Source organism: Salmo salar, chromosome 24 (assembly GCF_965601325.2).
Source record: "Salmo salar chromosome 24, fSalSal1, whole genome shotgun sequence".
NCBI classification, from domain to species: domain Eukaryota; kingdom Metazoa; phylum Chordata; class Actinopteri; order Salmoniformes; family Salmonidae; genus Salmo; species Salmo salar.
The window spans coordinates 4,190,205-4,204,547 of NC_138314.1; the positions used below are offsets into that span (position 1 = coordinate 4,190,205).

General features: G+C 43.1%; 2 protein-coding genes across 4 annotated transcripts in view; one reads left to right on the forward strand and one right to left on the reverse strand.

Annotated features, from left to right (window-relative positions):
• Window positions 1-4,615: 4,615 nt before the first annotated feature.
• On the reverse strand, window positions 4,616-8,536 carry LOC106585235 (SREBP regulating gene protein). 2 transcript variants are annotated; one of them, XM_045706883.2, is made up of 6 exons: window positions 8,257-8,354; window positions 7,353-7,475; window positions 6,678-6,834; window positions 6,273-6,424; window positions 5,823-5,936; window positions 4,616-5,698 (listed from the first exon to the last, which is right to left on the reverse strand). In XM_045706883.2, exons 2-6 carry the CDS (start codon window positions 7,443-7,445, stop codon window positions 5,615-5,617), a joined length of 600 nt encoding a protein of 199 aa, XP_045562839.1. In that variant the 5' UTR covers window positions 7,446-7,475; window positions 8,257-8,354; the 3' UTR covers window positions 4,616-5,614. The 2 variants fall into 2 exon arrangements, with proteins under 2 accessions (XP_045562839.1, XP_014026711.2); XM_014171236.2 differs by lacking the exon at window positions 7,353-7,475 and having other exon boundaries at window positions 8,257-8,536.
• The window catches only part of fbxw8 (F-box and WD repeat domain containing 8), a 73,552-nt gene continuing 67,529 nt past the window's right edge, over window positions 8,321-14,343 (forward strand). The window contains exons 1-6 of one of the 2 annotated variants that reach the window (XM_014171230.3): window positions 8,321-8,456; window positions 8,576-9,090; window positions 9,360-9,433; window positions 9,652-9,746; window positions 9,976-10,004; window positions 10,242-10,390. In XM_014171230.3, coding sequence (XP_014026705.1) covers window positions 10,295-10,390 — 96 coding nt within the window. In that variant the 5' untranslated portion in view covers window positions 8,321-8,456; window positions 8,576-9,090; window positions 9,360-9,433; ... (1 more) ...; window positions 9,976-10,004; window positions 10,242-10,294. The remainder of the gene's footprint in view (window positions 8,457-8,575; window positions 9,091-9,359; window positions 9,434-9,651; window positions 9,747-9,975; window positions 10,005-10,241; window positions 10,391-14,343) is intronic. The other variant, XM_014171229.3, reaches the window with a different exon arrangement.

Consider the following 14,343-nt stretch of genomic DNA (forward strand, 5'->3'; position numbering starts at 1 on the left):
GCAATTCATCTGATCACTCTTTATAACATTCTGGAGTATATGCAAATTGCCATCATACAAACTGAGGCAGCAGACTTTGTGAAACTTAATATTTGTCTCATTCTGAAAACTTTTGGCCACGACTGTAGTGTTGTGTAGAGGCTTTGCTGGCATGCATCAACCCCCCCAAAAATTGGGAGTTTACCCCACCAAGATTTACATGGTAAAATCGGCACTGTCCCTATCCCCCCTCGGGTTTTTGGCAATGGGCACATTTCCGAAGGGAGCTTGCTGATCGGCATCTCGGAGCCCTCGATGAGCCAATGTCTTGAATGCAATAATCAGAAAAACTAACAGTAACATACTGGGCTCCCGAGTGGTGCAGCGGTCTAAGGCACTGCATCTCAGTGCTAGACGCGTCACTACAGACACCCTGGTTTGAATCCAGTCTGTATCACAACCGTCCGTAATTGGGAGTCCCATAGGGCGGCGCATAGCTGGCCCAGAGTCATCCAGGTTTGGCCGGTGTAGGCCGAATTTGTTCTTAACTGACTTGCCTGGTTTAAAAAAATATCATCACACAACTGGGTGAAGTCAAGAGGGGTGTCTGCCATGCCGCCATTAATGGGTTCCCAAATATAAACAGAGCAATAGACAGCATCCACATTGCCATGAAATCATTTTGCTATGGTGATTTTAACTATGCATGTGAACAGAAAAAGCTTCCACTCTTTATGTGCATTTGATAGGTTATGTGATGCTCAAAAGACGCTGCTGAATAAGGTGGCCAGGTGGAACGCACGACTCGTTAATTCTGCAGAACAGCAATGTTGGCCTATACGTCTACAAGATGGATGGCTAATTGACGAGTGTTGTTTACTCATTTGTAGTATTTTTGCCATTGCTAAAGCAACTTGAATTGTCCTAATGGTCCTCTTTTTGTAGCTATGCTTTTATTTTTACTGGTTAAGCCACAACTGAATGAGCGAAATACAACATTTTGGTTGAACTCAATCGCAGACATTAGCACCTCTATTTCAGTCTCAGAATTTTTTTAATATATTTTTTTTGTAGCTTTTTTGGTTTCGCCGTTGTATTTCATGGTAGGGTGTGAGCACTGAGACGTTGAGAACAATATTGGTATTTATCTATGGTTATCTCCTACCAGTGTGTGCATGACGCTCGTAGGATTGTTTGATAAATCACACCTTTTCTATGCTAACACACATTCTAAATTCTGTTCCTAAGTAGTATTTTCAAATCAAATTTTATTTGTCACATTCCGAATACAACAGGTATACAACCTTACCATGAAATACTTACTTACAAGCCCTTGACCAACAATGCAGTTCAAGAAAGAGTTAAGAAAATATTGCCTAACTAAACTAAAGTAAGAAATAAAAAGTAACACAAAATAATAACAAGTCTAATCGAGGGGTACAGGTTAGTCGAGGTAATTTGTACATGTAGGTAGGGGTAAAGTGACTATGCATCGATAATAATCAGCAAGTAGCAGCAGTGTAAAAACAAAGGGGGTCAATGTAAATAGACCGGGTGGCCATTTGATTAATTGTTCAGCAGTCTTTTGGCTTGGAGGTAGAAGCTGTTAAGGAGCCTTTTGGACCTAGACTTGGCACTCCGGTACCGCTTGCCATACGGTAGCAGAGAGAACAGCCTATGGCTTGTGTGACTAGAGTCTTGGACAATTTTCTGGGCCTTCCTCTGACACCGCCTAGTATATAGGTCCTGGATGTCAGGAAGCTTGGCCCCAGTAATGTACTGGGCAGTACGCACTACCCTCTTTAGCACCTTACAGTTGGAGGCAGAGCAGTTGCCATACCAGGCAGTGATGCAAACCGTCAGGATGCTCTCGATGGTACAGCTGTAAAACCTGTTGAGCATCTGAGAACCCATGTCAAATCTTTTCAGTCTCCTGAGGGGGAAAAGGTTTTGTCGTGCCCTTTTCACGACTGTCTTGGTATGTTTGGACCATGATAGTTTGTTGGTGATGTGGACACCAAGGAAGATGCAATTCTCGACCTGCTCCATGACAGCCCCGTGGATGTGAATGGGGGCGTGTTCGGCCCTCCTTTTCCTGTAGTCCATGATCAGCTCCTTAGTCTTGCTCACGTTGTGGGAGAGGTTGTTGTCCTGGCACTACACTGCCAGGTCTCTGACCTCCTCCCTATAGGCTGTCTCATCGTTGATCAGGCTTAACACTATTGTGTTGTCAGCAAACTTAATGATGGTGTTGGAGTCATGCTTGGCCACGCAGTCGTGGGTGAACAGGGAGTACAGGAGGGGACCCCGTGTTGAGGATCAGCGTGGCAGATGTGTTGTTGCCTACCCTTACCACCTGGGGGCGGTTCGTCAGGAAGTCCAGGATCCAGTTGCAGATGGAGGTGTTTAGTCCCAGGGTCCTTAGTTTAGTGATGAGCTTTGTGGGCACTGAAGTGTTGAACACTGAGCTGTAGTCAATGAACAGCGTTCTCACATAGGTGTTCCTTTTGTCCAGGTGGGAAAGGGCAGTGTGGAGTGCGATTGAGATTGCATCATCTGTGGATCTGTTGGGGTGGTATGCCAATTGGAGTGGGTCTAGGGTTTCCAGGATTATGGTATTGATGTGAGCCATGACCAGCCTTTGAAAGCACTTCATGGCTACCGACGTGAGTGCTATGGGGCAGTAGTCATTTAGGCAGGTTACCTTTGCTTTCTTGGGAACAGGGACTATGGTGGTCTGCTTATAACATGTAGGTATTACAGACTCAGTCAGGGAGAGGTTTAAAATATTAGTGAAGACACTTGCCAGTTGGTCCGCGCATACTCTGAGTACATGTCCTGGTAATCCGTCTGGCCCCGCGGCCTTGTGAATGTTGACCTGTTTAAAGGTCTTGCTCACACCAGCTACAGAGAGCGTGATCACACAGTCGTCTGGAACAGCTGGTGCTCTCATGCATGCTTCAGTGTTGCTTGCCTTGAAGCGAGCATAAAAGGCATTTAGCTCGTCTGGTCGGCTTTCTTTACTGGGCAGCTCGTGGCTGGGTTTTCCCTTTGTAGTCCGTAATAGTTTGCAAGTCCTGCCATATCCGACGAGCTTCAGAGCCGCTGTAGTAGGATTCAATCTTAGTCCTGTATTGATGATTTGCCTGTTCTATGGTTCGTCTGAGGGCATAGCTTGATTTCTTATAAGCGTCCGGATTAGTGTCCCGCTCCTTGAAAGTGGCTGCTCTAGCCTTTAGCTCGGTGTGGATGTTGCCTGTAATCCATGGATTCTGGTTGGGATACGTACGTTCGGTCACTGTGGGGGATGACGTCGTCGATGCACTTATTGATAAAGCCGGTGACTGAGGTGGTATATTCACCAATGCCACTAGATGAATCCCAGAACATATTCCAGTCTGTGCTAGCAAAACAGCCCTGTAGTGTAGCATCGCGTCATCTGACCACTTCCGTATTGAGTGGGTCACTGGTACTTCCTGCTTTAGTTTTTGCTTATAAGCAGGAATCAGGAGGATACAATTATGGTCAGATTTCCCAAATGGAGGGCGATGGAGAGCTTTGTATGCGTCTCTGTGTGTGGAGTAAAGGTGGTTTAGAATTTTTTTTCCCTCTGGTTGCACGTGACATGCTGCTATAAATTAGGTAAAACAGATTTAAGTTTGCCTGCATTAAAGTCCCCAGCCACTAGGACCGCTGCTTCTGGATGAGCATTTTTCTTGTTTGCTTATGGCCTTATACAGCTCGTTGAGTGCGGCCTTAGTGCCAGCATCAATTTGTGATCCTAAATAGACTGCTCTTGGTAGTTAGTGTGGTCTACAGCTATTCATTAGGTACTCTACCTCAAGCTAGCTATACCTCAAGACTTCCTTAATAATACACATTGCACACCAGCTGTTATTGACAAATAGACACACACCCCCACCCCTCGTCTTACCAGACGTAGCTGTTCTGTCCTGCCGATGCACGGGAAACCCAGCCAACTGTATATTATCTGTGTCGTTGTTCAGCCACAACTCGGTAAAACATAAGATATTACAATTTTAATGTCCCGTTGGTAGGATAGTCTCAACGGAGATCCTCCAGTTTATTCTCCAGTGATTGTACGTTGGCCAATTTTTTAAATATTTTTTTCATATTGCATAGAAACTGAGGCCCCTGGTGTCCAAGCATTGTATTCCAGGGTGTATAGCATTTGCCTGAAGACTCAAACTGAATTATTCCACTGCTCTATGTTCGCTAAATACTTCAGACTGAGACTGCCATCCTTAAAGTCGTTTGTGGTGATGTAAAATCAGGGGGGGTTGTACAAAACAAAGTCATCAGCTATTGGCTCATCACTACCAACCAGCAGAGTGTGAAAAACACTGCTTTACCCATGTGTTCTGGCTATGGCCCAAACCATCAGTTTCTGGGACTGATCCGAACAGTTAGAATGTGTTTGATTCTAGACATCGTCAGGGAGGTACTCAAATCAGATCCAGACTCACTGCAAAGATGAACTTCCATGGGTGTGGCGTAGCATTTGACTGCAGCAAGGACTTTGCGTAGCCAGGAAATTATAGCATAGGCAGGTGGACAGAGCATGGTAAAGCAGATCAAGCTGTCAAACCCATGTCAAAATGATAGGTAACAATAGCACAGCAGAAAGAAAATGTATATTGACAATGAAAAAAAACAATGTTGAAAAAGTTATTTTGTCATATATTCAATCAAAATATGCCAATTCTACATGTTGATACAGCTCTCTGACCCCAGATAAACTATAGGGTCTTTAGTCATCATAATATAGAATTCTTTCATAGTGTAAAATAGATACAATTTCTATACAAAATGCAATACTGATAATTATTCTGAAAGGATCTGAAAAATAGACATTGCAACGTAAACCGTGAGCCGATTACTTTCAGTCACGTTATTAAATAGCCATCAGTCAATATGCATGCACAACTACACACAAGTGATGACACATTCTTTGTAGTATGTTTCTCAACAATGAAGACTTAACCAATACCATCCTTCAGTACATTGATCAGGCTTGAAATAAAAACCTTTATAACATGGGTCATGTTCATTTAGCACCAAATGGAAGAAAACAACTTAAACAGGGAGGGACTTAACCAATAAGAAACCCACATTTTAGTTATGTTGCGAAACGTTTTAAAACACTTTCAGTTGCATGCCCTAATGAACACGCCCATGATGTTAAACAATGGGCAGCATGAGGCGAATCCCAACTGGTGAGTGAATGAGACCTGATGATCATCACTGATGAAGTTATGAAGCTATGCACTTATGAAGTGTAAATAATATAGAAAAATCACAAAGTATTTGTCCATAGTTGTGAGGTTACGATAGTGTTCTTCAGAGCCATATGTAGAGACGATTACTCACATTATTACTTCAAAAGGTTCAACATGGTGTCCGTTATTGTCAGTCAAAGTTTGCCAAACTCCCTCTATACAGTATATTGCTCTGGTGTTCTTGAAGGCACTGTATGGTATCAGACTGTTCAAGGCCAGTATGGGGCACAAGATGAAGCCTGTCTTCTCAAGGAGCATCAAGGTGTGTCCCTTGGCTCTTAGTTGGACTATTATTAGTTTCTTTACAGTCTCATAGGTCCCAGAGGATCGAACAATCAAATAGGCCGGAGTTCAGGTGGATTTTCTCCATAACAGTATTTTGCTTGTGGATTTCTGTAGGTATTTTCATGTTGGACACTCTGCATTAGCAAAATGAGAAGGTAAGCACAACCATTAGAATGTTTTTCTTACCATCTCTGCATGAAAGCATATGGGTAGGGTCAGGGAGGTATGCATTTGTTTCATGTACACAACTCAACATACCTGCGATGAAGTCCGACACTTAGCTAAACACAGCTCAAAGTGGTCCTCCACGGCGGTGAAGAGGTTCTGAAAGCCGTCTGCAGCTCTGTTCAGGAAATGCTCTAGTAGACGTTGCTGAGAGAGAGAGAAAGAGAGAGGGCGAGTGAGTGATGGAGAGAGAGAGAACATCAAAAAGAAAGGGAAAGTTGGGTGAAGAGATCAGAGAGAGGTGTAAAGGTCAGATCAAAATCTGGTATTTCTAACATGGGTTAGTTATAACTCAACCACTGCAAAAGGTTAAGATGAAAACAATGTAGAGTTGAAGGGTCAAAGGTAAGATAGAGATATAATACCATTGACTGAAAAGTCATGCATCCAACAGATGTGCATACAAAAGTAGCAAATTCTCATTTGGAACAAAAAAAAATAGCTATTGGGTGCAGCACAACAAGAGTGTCACAGTTTGAATACCTTATCAGGCTGGAGGCAGCAGGACACACAGTACTCGTAGATGTTACAGCAGCCGTTGGCCAGACAACTTTTACAGATGTACCGTCTGGAGCTCAGAGCGTTGACATTACAGCAACCGTTCACCAGCAGATCCTTCCTCTCACACACATAACCTGGTGGACCATTACATACAATGGATTAGTCAGTGACTTGAATATTGAAGTGGTCTTTCATAATACCTCAATGATAGGGGCTTTTCTTAATTCATCTTTCCTTGAATCCTCTCTCATCAAAACACATTGGAGAAGAAGGTCCGGTGGGAGGAGACAGGATGTAAGGAATCGTGGAAACACAGATTGAGATAAAGCCATTATTTCCTAAGGGATTACAAGTGAGTGAATGAGTCCAGTTAGGTTAATAACTTACCCAGTTCATCTGTGAGCAGCGTCTTGCCCTGAATGGAGTTCCGGCACTGAGTGATCGGCCTGCTACTGTTGCCCAGGTTAAACCTGACCTTCCATGGGATCCGGTGGTCCGGGTCCCTGGCCTCCAACAGGGTGCGATCCCTTAGGGTTCTCTCCTCCTGCATAACAGAACACAATTCATCTCACACGTCTTGTATAGCCAAAGGGTGGGTATAATTTGTGGAATGTTCCAACAGGAATCTGTTTCAAAAACTTCGTAAATAACATGGTTGTCAACAAACAACGCATACTAAGTTGTATAGCGGCAGAATAAGATACCAGGTAGGGAGCGGGCTATTTAATTAAGTTTTTCACTCACCACGTTTATTCCGTAAAATGTCTGTCCTCACTCTGGTAGCCTATGGACAAACATTAAGAATAAGCTACGTGGTGAGTTGATGCCTATTTGTCAGCTAGCTGAATTGATCATGCTACTTTGTATGCGTTTGTTGGCAACCTTGTACTTTACGAAGTTTTTGCTACAGATTACTGTTAGAACGTTCCACAAATTATACCCACCCGAGCTGGACCTCAGACTCTCTGTCTAGGCTAACGTAGGCCTGTACAGACAAAGATAATATCTGTTTCCCAGTTCTTTGAGCTAGACATAAATCTGAGATGTCAAAAGTTTAAATACCTGTTTCAGGGTGTTGGTTAAGAAGTAGATCAAAGAAAGTCCAAACACCACACCTAGCACCCAACGTTTTCTCAGTAATTTTCGTAGCACCATGGCATGACTTTAGGAGATCCCAGCGACCACCTTGTCCAGCCAGAGGAATTGAATTGCAGGAATGCTCCAATAACAAGCAAGCTGAATAAACTGTTCAGTAGAGACTTGCAGTTCAACTGGGGTGTCTGGCTATGACAGAGTAACTGTTTGGTCAACACCATAACCGCAAACTAACCCATTTTGCTGGCTAGCTAGCAATGCTAGGCTAGAAAACGTGGTCGCTGTAAAAACTATTTACGTAGTGCTAGGTAGCTAGCTACAAAGTAAATATTAGCAAGCCGTTTTGGATAAAGACTGCTTTGTTCGCATGTGAACACGCTAACGACACTGGGCTAGCTATTGTACTCATCCAACTGCTAGAGTTAGCATTAGCTAGCTAACGTTAGTAACCTGCTGTAAGAATTAATCACTAACTGGCTATAACTCTACAAGACACCTGTTGCTGACATTCACTTCAGAGAAATGACAGAGAAAGCCTCGGAAATAAAAAAAATACAAAAATCATTCTGACGTCCACCATCAAAACATTTTCCAAAATCGGATGTGGTGTGGTGGGAAAGTGAACGCTAGTTGGTCGATTTATAATTTCACTTACGACATAGTTGGTGTGTGCAACAAGGGAATTATAATTATAAATAAAACGATGATTCAGGTGAGCTCAACAATTTCCTTCAAAACTATGAATTTAGGAAGCAACCATATAAATCTGAAAAATCAGTAAACCATTTACATGTACAATCTATCTGCGGCTAGCTATAATGTCGCAATAGAAGGCTAGCCAACCATCGATACCACCCCTGCTGCTTTTTACCGTATTCACTCGTTGCCATCTGTGTCTGTCTGCACCCCACCACAGACCTGGATCAAATGGGGATGGACTGGATGTGCCACGCAGAGGAGGCATAGCAGTATCACCGATGGCATGCCCTCAGAAAGGTTCGAGTCTACATTCTAGGACACGGGCCTCTCTGCAGGTTAATTATAACCTGACATTTCCCACTAACGAGGAAGGTAGATAAAACATGTTAACTTCAGGAACCCAAATTCATTGAAAGGCAATGCAGGAAATAGACTAGACAACAGTCTTTGAACCGTCAAAAGATGTAGCTGATCCTCTCTCTGCTCTCCAGGACCCGTAGCCAAACCCTGGGATCATAAAGCAGCCTGGACTAAGGCGTGTTTGACTGCCTGAAGCCTGACTCGCCTACCTCTCCCAGCAGCTCTTCTCCAGCCTGGTTGGGGTCGGGGTTCCCTCTGGGTCCGGCGTGCCCTCAGCTAACTTCCAGGCGGTTGGTCTGGTTCTGGGGACTACCCAAGACGTCTTCATCCAGATGACCGTCTCCTCCAGGGAGGAAAAGGGTCCTAACCACACTGAGGGTGGGCTCTACCACCCCCGCCCGCGCTACTTCATCACCACCAGTCACTCCAGCACCGTACCTCCCTCCTGCACTCGGTAGGGCCCAGGTAGGGTGGGCCCTACCTCCCTCCTGCACTCGGCTGCATGGGAACAGGAAGGTGGTCTCGGAGGAGCCCTCTACACTAGCACCAGCCATATCAGAGCTGAAGTCCATAGTCACCTGGCTGCAGAGGGAATTCCCATTCCTCCTGATCCTCCTAGATAAAGTTTGTTTTCAGCACAAGCTGGGTAAGACTGGTTTTAGATTACAAATAAATTAAAGGGACTCTTATACCAATGTAGAAACACAAATTACTACTCTGATTTATAATGTTTTTGTTGCCTAGTCACAGAGTTTTCATACTAAACCATCTTCTTGGCCTAATACTTTAGTAGTTGCTTTGTAATTGTAAAGTAATGGAGTTGGTTGTTTTGTGGAATAAGGAACATTTGGGAACTTGGGAAGTGTCAGATAGTGTGTGTGACTGACTGATAACTCTTTTGTATCTCTCTGGTAGGTATTGCTGTGTGCTGGGACGGCCAGCACGTTTCCTTCGCCAATTCAACATTCAAGCACCTGGTGTCGCTATGGGTAATCCTCACATTTTATACAACTTCGATCTGAGACCATAATTCTTATAGTTTTTAGGTTTTTACATTTATAAACATTTGAGCATATTTCTTGAGTGTTATCTAGTCTACATAAATAGCTAGCTTGAGAATTGGTTCTGGCTCAGCTCGTGAGAATATATGTACATTACTGATTAATAATGCATTTGATTATTTACTAATTGTCTGCCTGCATATCAGGATTCTGTGGTTGTAGCACTGTGGATGATCATGCTCCTATCTAGAAAAATATTGTATCTCTACTACACATTCAGTGCTGCGGAGTTGTACAACAGGTATGGTAAAACCATGTTTCTTTGGTTGTCTCTTCATATGGCACTATAAAAATGTGACATTGTCAACCACTGAATGTTTAGGCCTATACATTAGGTTAACCGTTTGCTTTTGTTTGACATTGTTGTCTTTGATTTGGTTTTCTTTCTTATCTGTGTGTGTACAGAATGCGTGTGGTAATTTATTCATTCATTTTTGTCCTTTATGCTCTGTTATTTTCATTGTCTTTAGGCATATGTCACCATGTGACTACGTGTCCTGTGAGTATTGATTTTGTTTATTTATAATTTCACCTGTTATCACATTTAGTTTTGTTTTATGAAATGTGTGTTACGTTGTTCATTTTTGTTACTAAATCTTCTGTTGATCAATGTGAAAGTTTCCCTTGTAACCAATAGAGACTAGACATAATGTATCACGTCTATCCATGATCAAACCTCAACCTGTACAGAACTGAAGTTTCATGTCTCATCGCTGCTGTTTTTTTCCCACCTCAGCCTGATGTTTGCAAAGCCCAACATCAACAGCTTTGACTTCTTTGATCTGGGCGATGGGGATCACTGACTTTGTTCTCAAGTACTTCACCATGGGCCTGAAAGACTTCACCCTGTTTCTGCCCAAGATCCTCCGGGCCTTTACATCCATGGTAAGAGCCTGTGTGTGAGTGTGTTATATTCATAATGTATTTTCTGGTGTCCTGAGGGTCACAGCTTGTGTGTGTTTTATATTCATTAAAGTTTCACTTATGTCCTGGGGGTCACAATGTGGGAGCGTGTGCGTATGCGTGTGTGTGTGTTGATTTTGGTGTCTTATCCACGCGAAGGTGTTGTTTATAACAAGGTGTGGTGACAGAAAGAGTGTGTATTTGTCAGTGTCTGTCTATCTGTTGGTGTTCTATCTGCGTGCAGGTTTTGCCTGTTGGGGTCACAGAGTGTATTTTGACTCGGCTGATAAACAGGCCAATCAGAGAGTGAGGCTGCTGCCACTGAGCTCATTTCTCCCTGGGGGGGGGTGCAGAGGTGAGGTCATCCTTCCCTGGGACTGAACCATTACTGCTGTGTGTGCTCCCACTCCTCCTCGGCTGCTGGGGTACCCGCGCCACGCTACCACTAAACCAACCGACCAACCAACCCCCACCTTTCCTACCACCCTCTGCCCCAACCAAACCTTGTCCTGAAACAGGCCCAAGTGGCCCACTTTCAGCCGATGAAGTCATGGCCACACATCAGCCAATCATTCTGCTTCGTGCTTTTTCTTCCATCCACGGAAGGACTGATTTAATGATCTCACAAGCACAAACAGGCAAGTCGGCACAAGTGGAGGCCTACAGAAAAAGACAGGCCAGACTCTTGTGCATTGATTAACTGTATACTGTGGTGGGTTGTAAATGTATTTGATTTACTTTGCTCTACTGTTATTTTAACATGGCTTGTTGGCTACATTTTTGGCACTGTCGGTGCACTCCCACTTCAGGGAAATGTATTTTCTAATTACCATGCAGCCACCTGAAGCAAGATTGAATGAAACATGCTTTTAGCAGCTGATAGGAATTACTTATAACGGTGGCGTACCCAACTGCTGGGTAGGCTTTGATTGGTAGGTTGAGAGGTCAGCATCACTAATGAAACAAAACAAGCTGGAGTCCAGTTTTAGTTTGACATATCAAGTGGTTGTGTGTGTGTGTGTGTGTGTGTGTGTGTGTGTGTGTGTGTGTGTGTGTGTGTGTGTGTGTGTGTGTGTGTGTGTGTGTGTGTGTGTGTGTGTGTGTGTGTGTGTGTGTGTGTGTGTGTGTGTGTGTAGTCAGGACTAGGGGCAGGAAGGGACAATGGGGAAAGAAGCTGTGGCCTGTGAAGCCTAGGCCAGGGGCCATGCTTAGTCTGGAGCGTGCTGCTTTAAAACTCTTACAGTGTGCTGCTCTTAACCCATAAAAGTCTAAGCCCTGTCAAAGCTGGGGGATGATCATTTAGCTATTTGATTTTGAATTTTAAGACCCCTTGAAGTATCAAAAAAAATATATTTAAAAAAATGAATTGAATAACAAATTCACTACATGGAATAACAGATTTGATATGTATTTAACCCTTTATTTTTGCTGCTGTGTGCAAAAACATCCTAGTAAATGGGTGCGTGCAGCTGTCAAAGTATTATGGATTGAGATCATGAGAACTTGGAGAAATTGAGTCAGAGCTGTTCACAGAGGTGTGTCCTCGGAATATTGCAAAATGGGACAGGACACTGCCCATCACTGAGTGGTTAAAGAATAGAACATTTGAGAAAGTGGGGGTGGGTTTGAGTCATTAAGTCGAGCAGAAAGGGAATCATAAAAAAGGAATCACTAGGGCACTGTATTCGGAGAAGAATTTGTAATGTTTCAGAGTGAGAATTTGTCATGTTTTAAGGATATTATACAGTGGTCACCAACCTGGTCCGGAGGCAGGCTTTTGTTCCAGGGCTGCACTAATGCACCCGATTCTAGTGCCTTGACTGTGTAATGTGATAATCTTTCAGTCGTTTGACCTCTGTGTTAACGAGTATCAGCCATATGCAAGGCCATGGAAATTCTCTGCAGTTCTCAGGTGAGAAATGATTACTTTCTGTAAAGAAAAGTATCAGGGCCAAATACCAGCCCACATCACTGCCCTATAACATTACTAGCTACAGTTGTAAACCTTCAACTGTCAATTGGTTTTGCTTGATCTTGCACTCTGAATCATCTTACTACATATAGCGTATTAAAGTGCAACATCAGAATGAAGATATTGTATACAGTGAGTTGACCCTGTATGGCATGGTTCCCCAACTGGTGGCCTGAGGGTGTTTTATTTGGCCCCCCAAGTTTTCAGAGCAAAACAAATTGAGAATTATTATTATTATTACATTTTGGGGGGCATAAAAAACGGTAAAAACACCAGGAAATCAGCTCCCAGTTATTTTAATTTGGAACTCTGTTCCCAAGTATTTCCATAATAAGGAGACACGTGATCATAAACAAATGATCGCAAGGTTTGAAATGATTATGTTTTAGTCAAATATTATATCTGTTTGGGCTTCTTGTGGTCAATTTGCAGTCTTCAAATTATTTGTATTTACTGTATGTTCCGGTGCCCCGACCATCCGCTCAAGAAATATTTGGGCCGCGGCTGAATCTAGTTGATAATCCCTGCTGTATGGTATGGGAATGTAAACACAAGCTTTGTCTCTTTGTGACCGCCTACCTGATGCTCTATCACCCATAGAGTTATGGTGTGAGGGCCAGCAGTGCAGTGAGGCCGGAGATGTGCGTGCTATTTGTCAGGGTGACTTCAGAAACCCCATAGCTCTTCTCTGGCATGTGAGAGTACATACATCAAACCATAAGCTCTGCTACTACATACTTTACTCTAACACCATTCGCTGGTGTTAACCATGGTAACCACAAGCCGACTGTAACAGTATGGGATGTATCACAACCGGCCATGATCGGGTGTCCCATAGGGTGGCACACAATTGGCCCAGCGTCCGAGTTAGGGGAGGGTTTGGCCAGGGTAGGCCGTCATTGTAAATAAGAATTTGTTCTTAACTGACTTGCCTAGTTAAATAAAGGTGAAATAAATAAAAAAATGATGACCCTTAGTGTGGTGTAGCTTGATGCTAAAGTCAATGTCAATGACTCTTTTGTTTCTTTCTGTGGCCTTACTGATCAATACTGTATTGAATAACTGACCAATACTCAATGCATACTCCTTGTGGTAAACCAAAGTGAATGTGAGGGTAAAGCCCATGTGTTTGTCTCTCCCCCCTAGCATGTGTTCTGTGAGGAGTGCCTGTATTTCTGGTTAGACCGTGAGCAAACATGCCCACCCTGTGGTCATAGGCCCCACCTCTGCCCACTTCCAGATGTACTAGCTGGGATTGACAGCCATTGGCCTCCAGGAGACTGGAGGACATTACAGAGGAATAAGTCATTTTAGTATGCCCTTACTGTGTTGCCCGTTAGACTCCACACTGAGTCTAAACTCTACAGTCTATACAGTTGTCTCATCCATCCTTGCAAAGAAATAGAATGTGAACGTATCTCCGTGCAGCACAGCACAGTGTGGTATTGGTCAGTATTCTTGTACAGGGTAGCTTATGTCAGCACATCAATTGCTCATTTGCTGATGTATTTCGTAGATCTTTCACTAATGTTACCATTCTTGCAACAATTTACATGTTATACATTTCACCTGATTTCTAGTAAAGATACAGCTTATGTTTGATGAAATCAGACCTACCAAAACATTTTTGAGAAACTCGAACACAAGTGTGTTTTCAGTATGTATCAAATTTTTCAATGAAACCATGATTGAAGCAGTATTGTTCAGCATTTGTTGAATGTTTTATGTTGTCATTACTTTTTGCATAACAATGAAAGCATTTTTACTTTGAAACTTTTATTATCCAGAGTGAGCACAGAATTCACAATGTAATACAAATTTAAATAGCATGTAAAGAACACATTCTTTATAAAAGACACAGATTCAGCACTGCAATTGAAAACTACAGTTTTTGCGATATATAAAAACAGCTTATGTACTGTAAACATGAATAGCATGCCCTTATTTTTGCACACAAGATTTC

Coding starts and splice junctions, on each gene's coding strand:
- LOC106585235 (XM_014171236.2), bottom strand. CDS start 8,349: ATGCCTCCTCTGCGTGGCACATCCAGTCCATCCCCATTTGATCCAGGT. Junction 6,425..6,677: donor GCTGCTCACAGATGAACTGG/GTAAGTTATTAA, acceptor ATGGTCCACCAG/GTTATGTGTGTGAGAGGAAG. Junction 5,699..5,822: donor AGTGTCGGACTTCATCGCAG/GTATGTTGAGTT, acceptor TTGCTAATGCAG/AGTGTCCAACATGAAAATAC.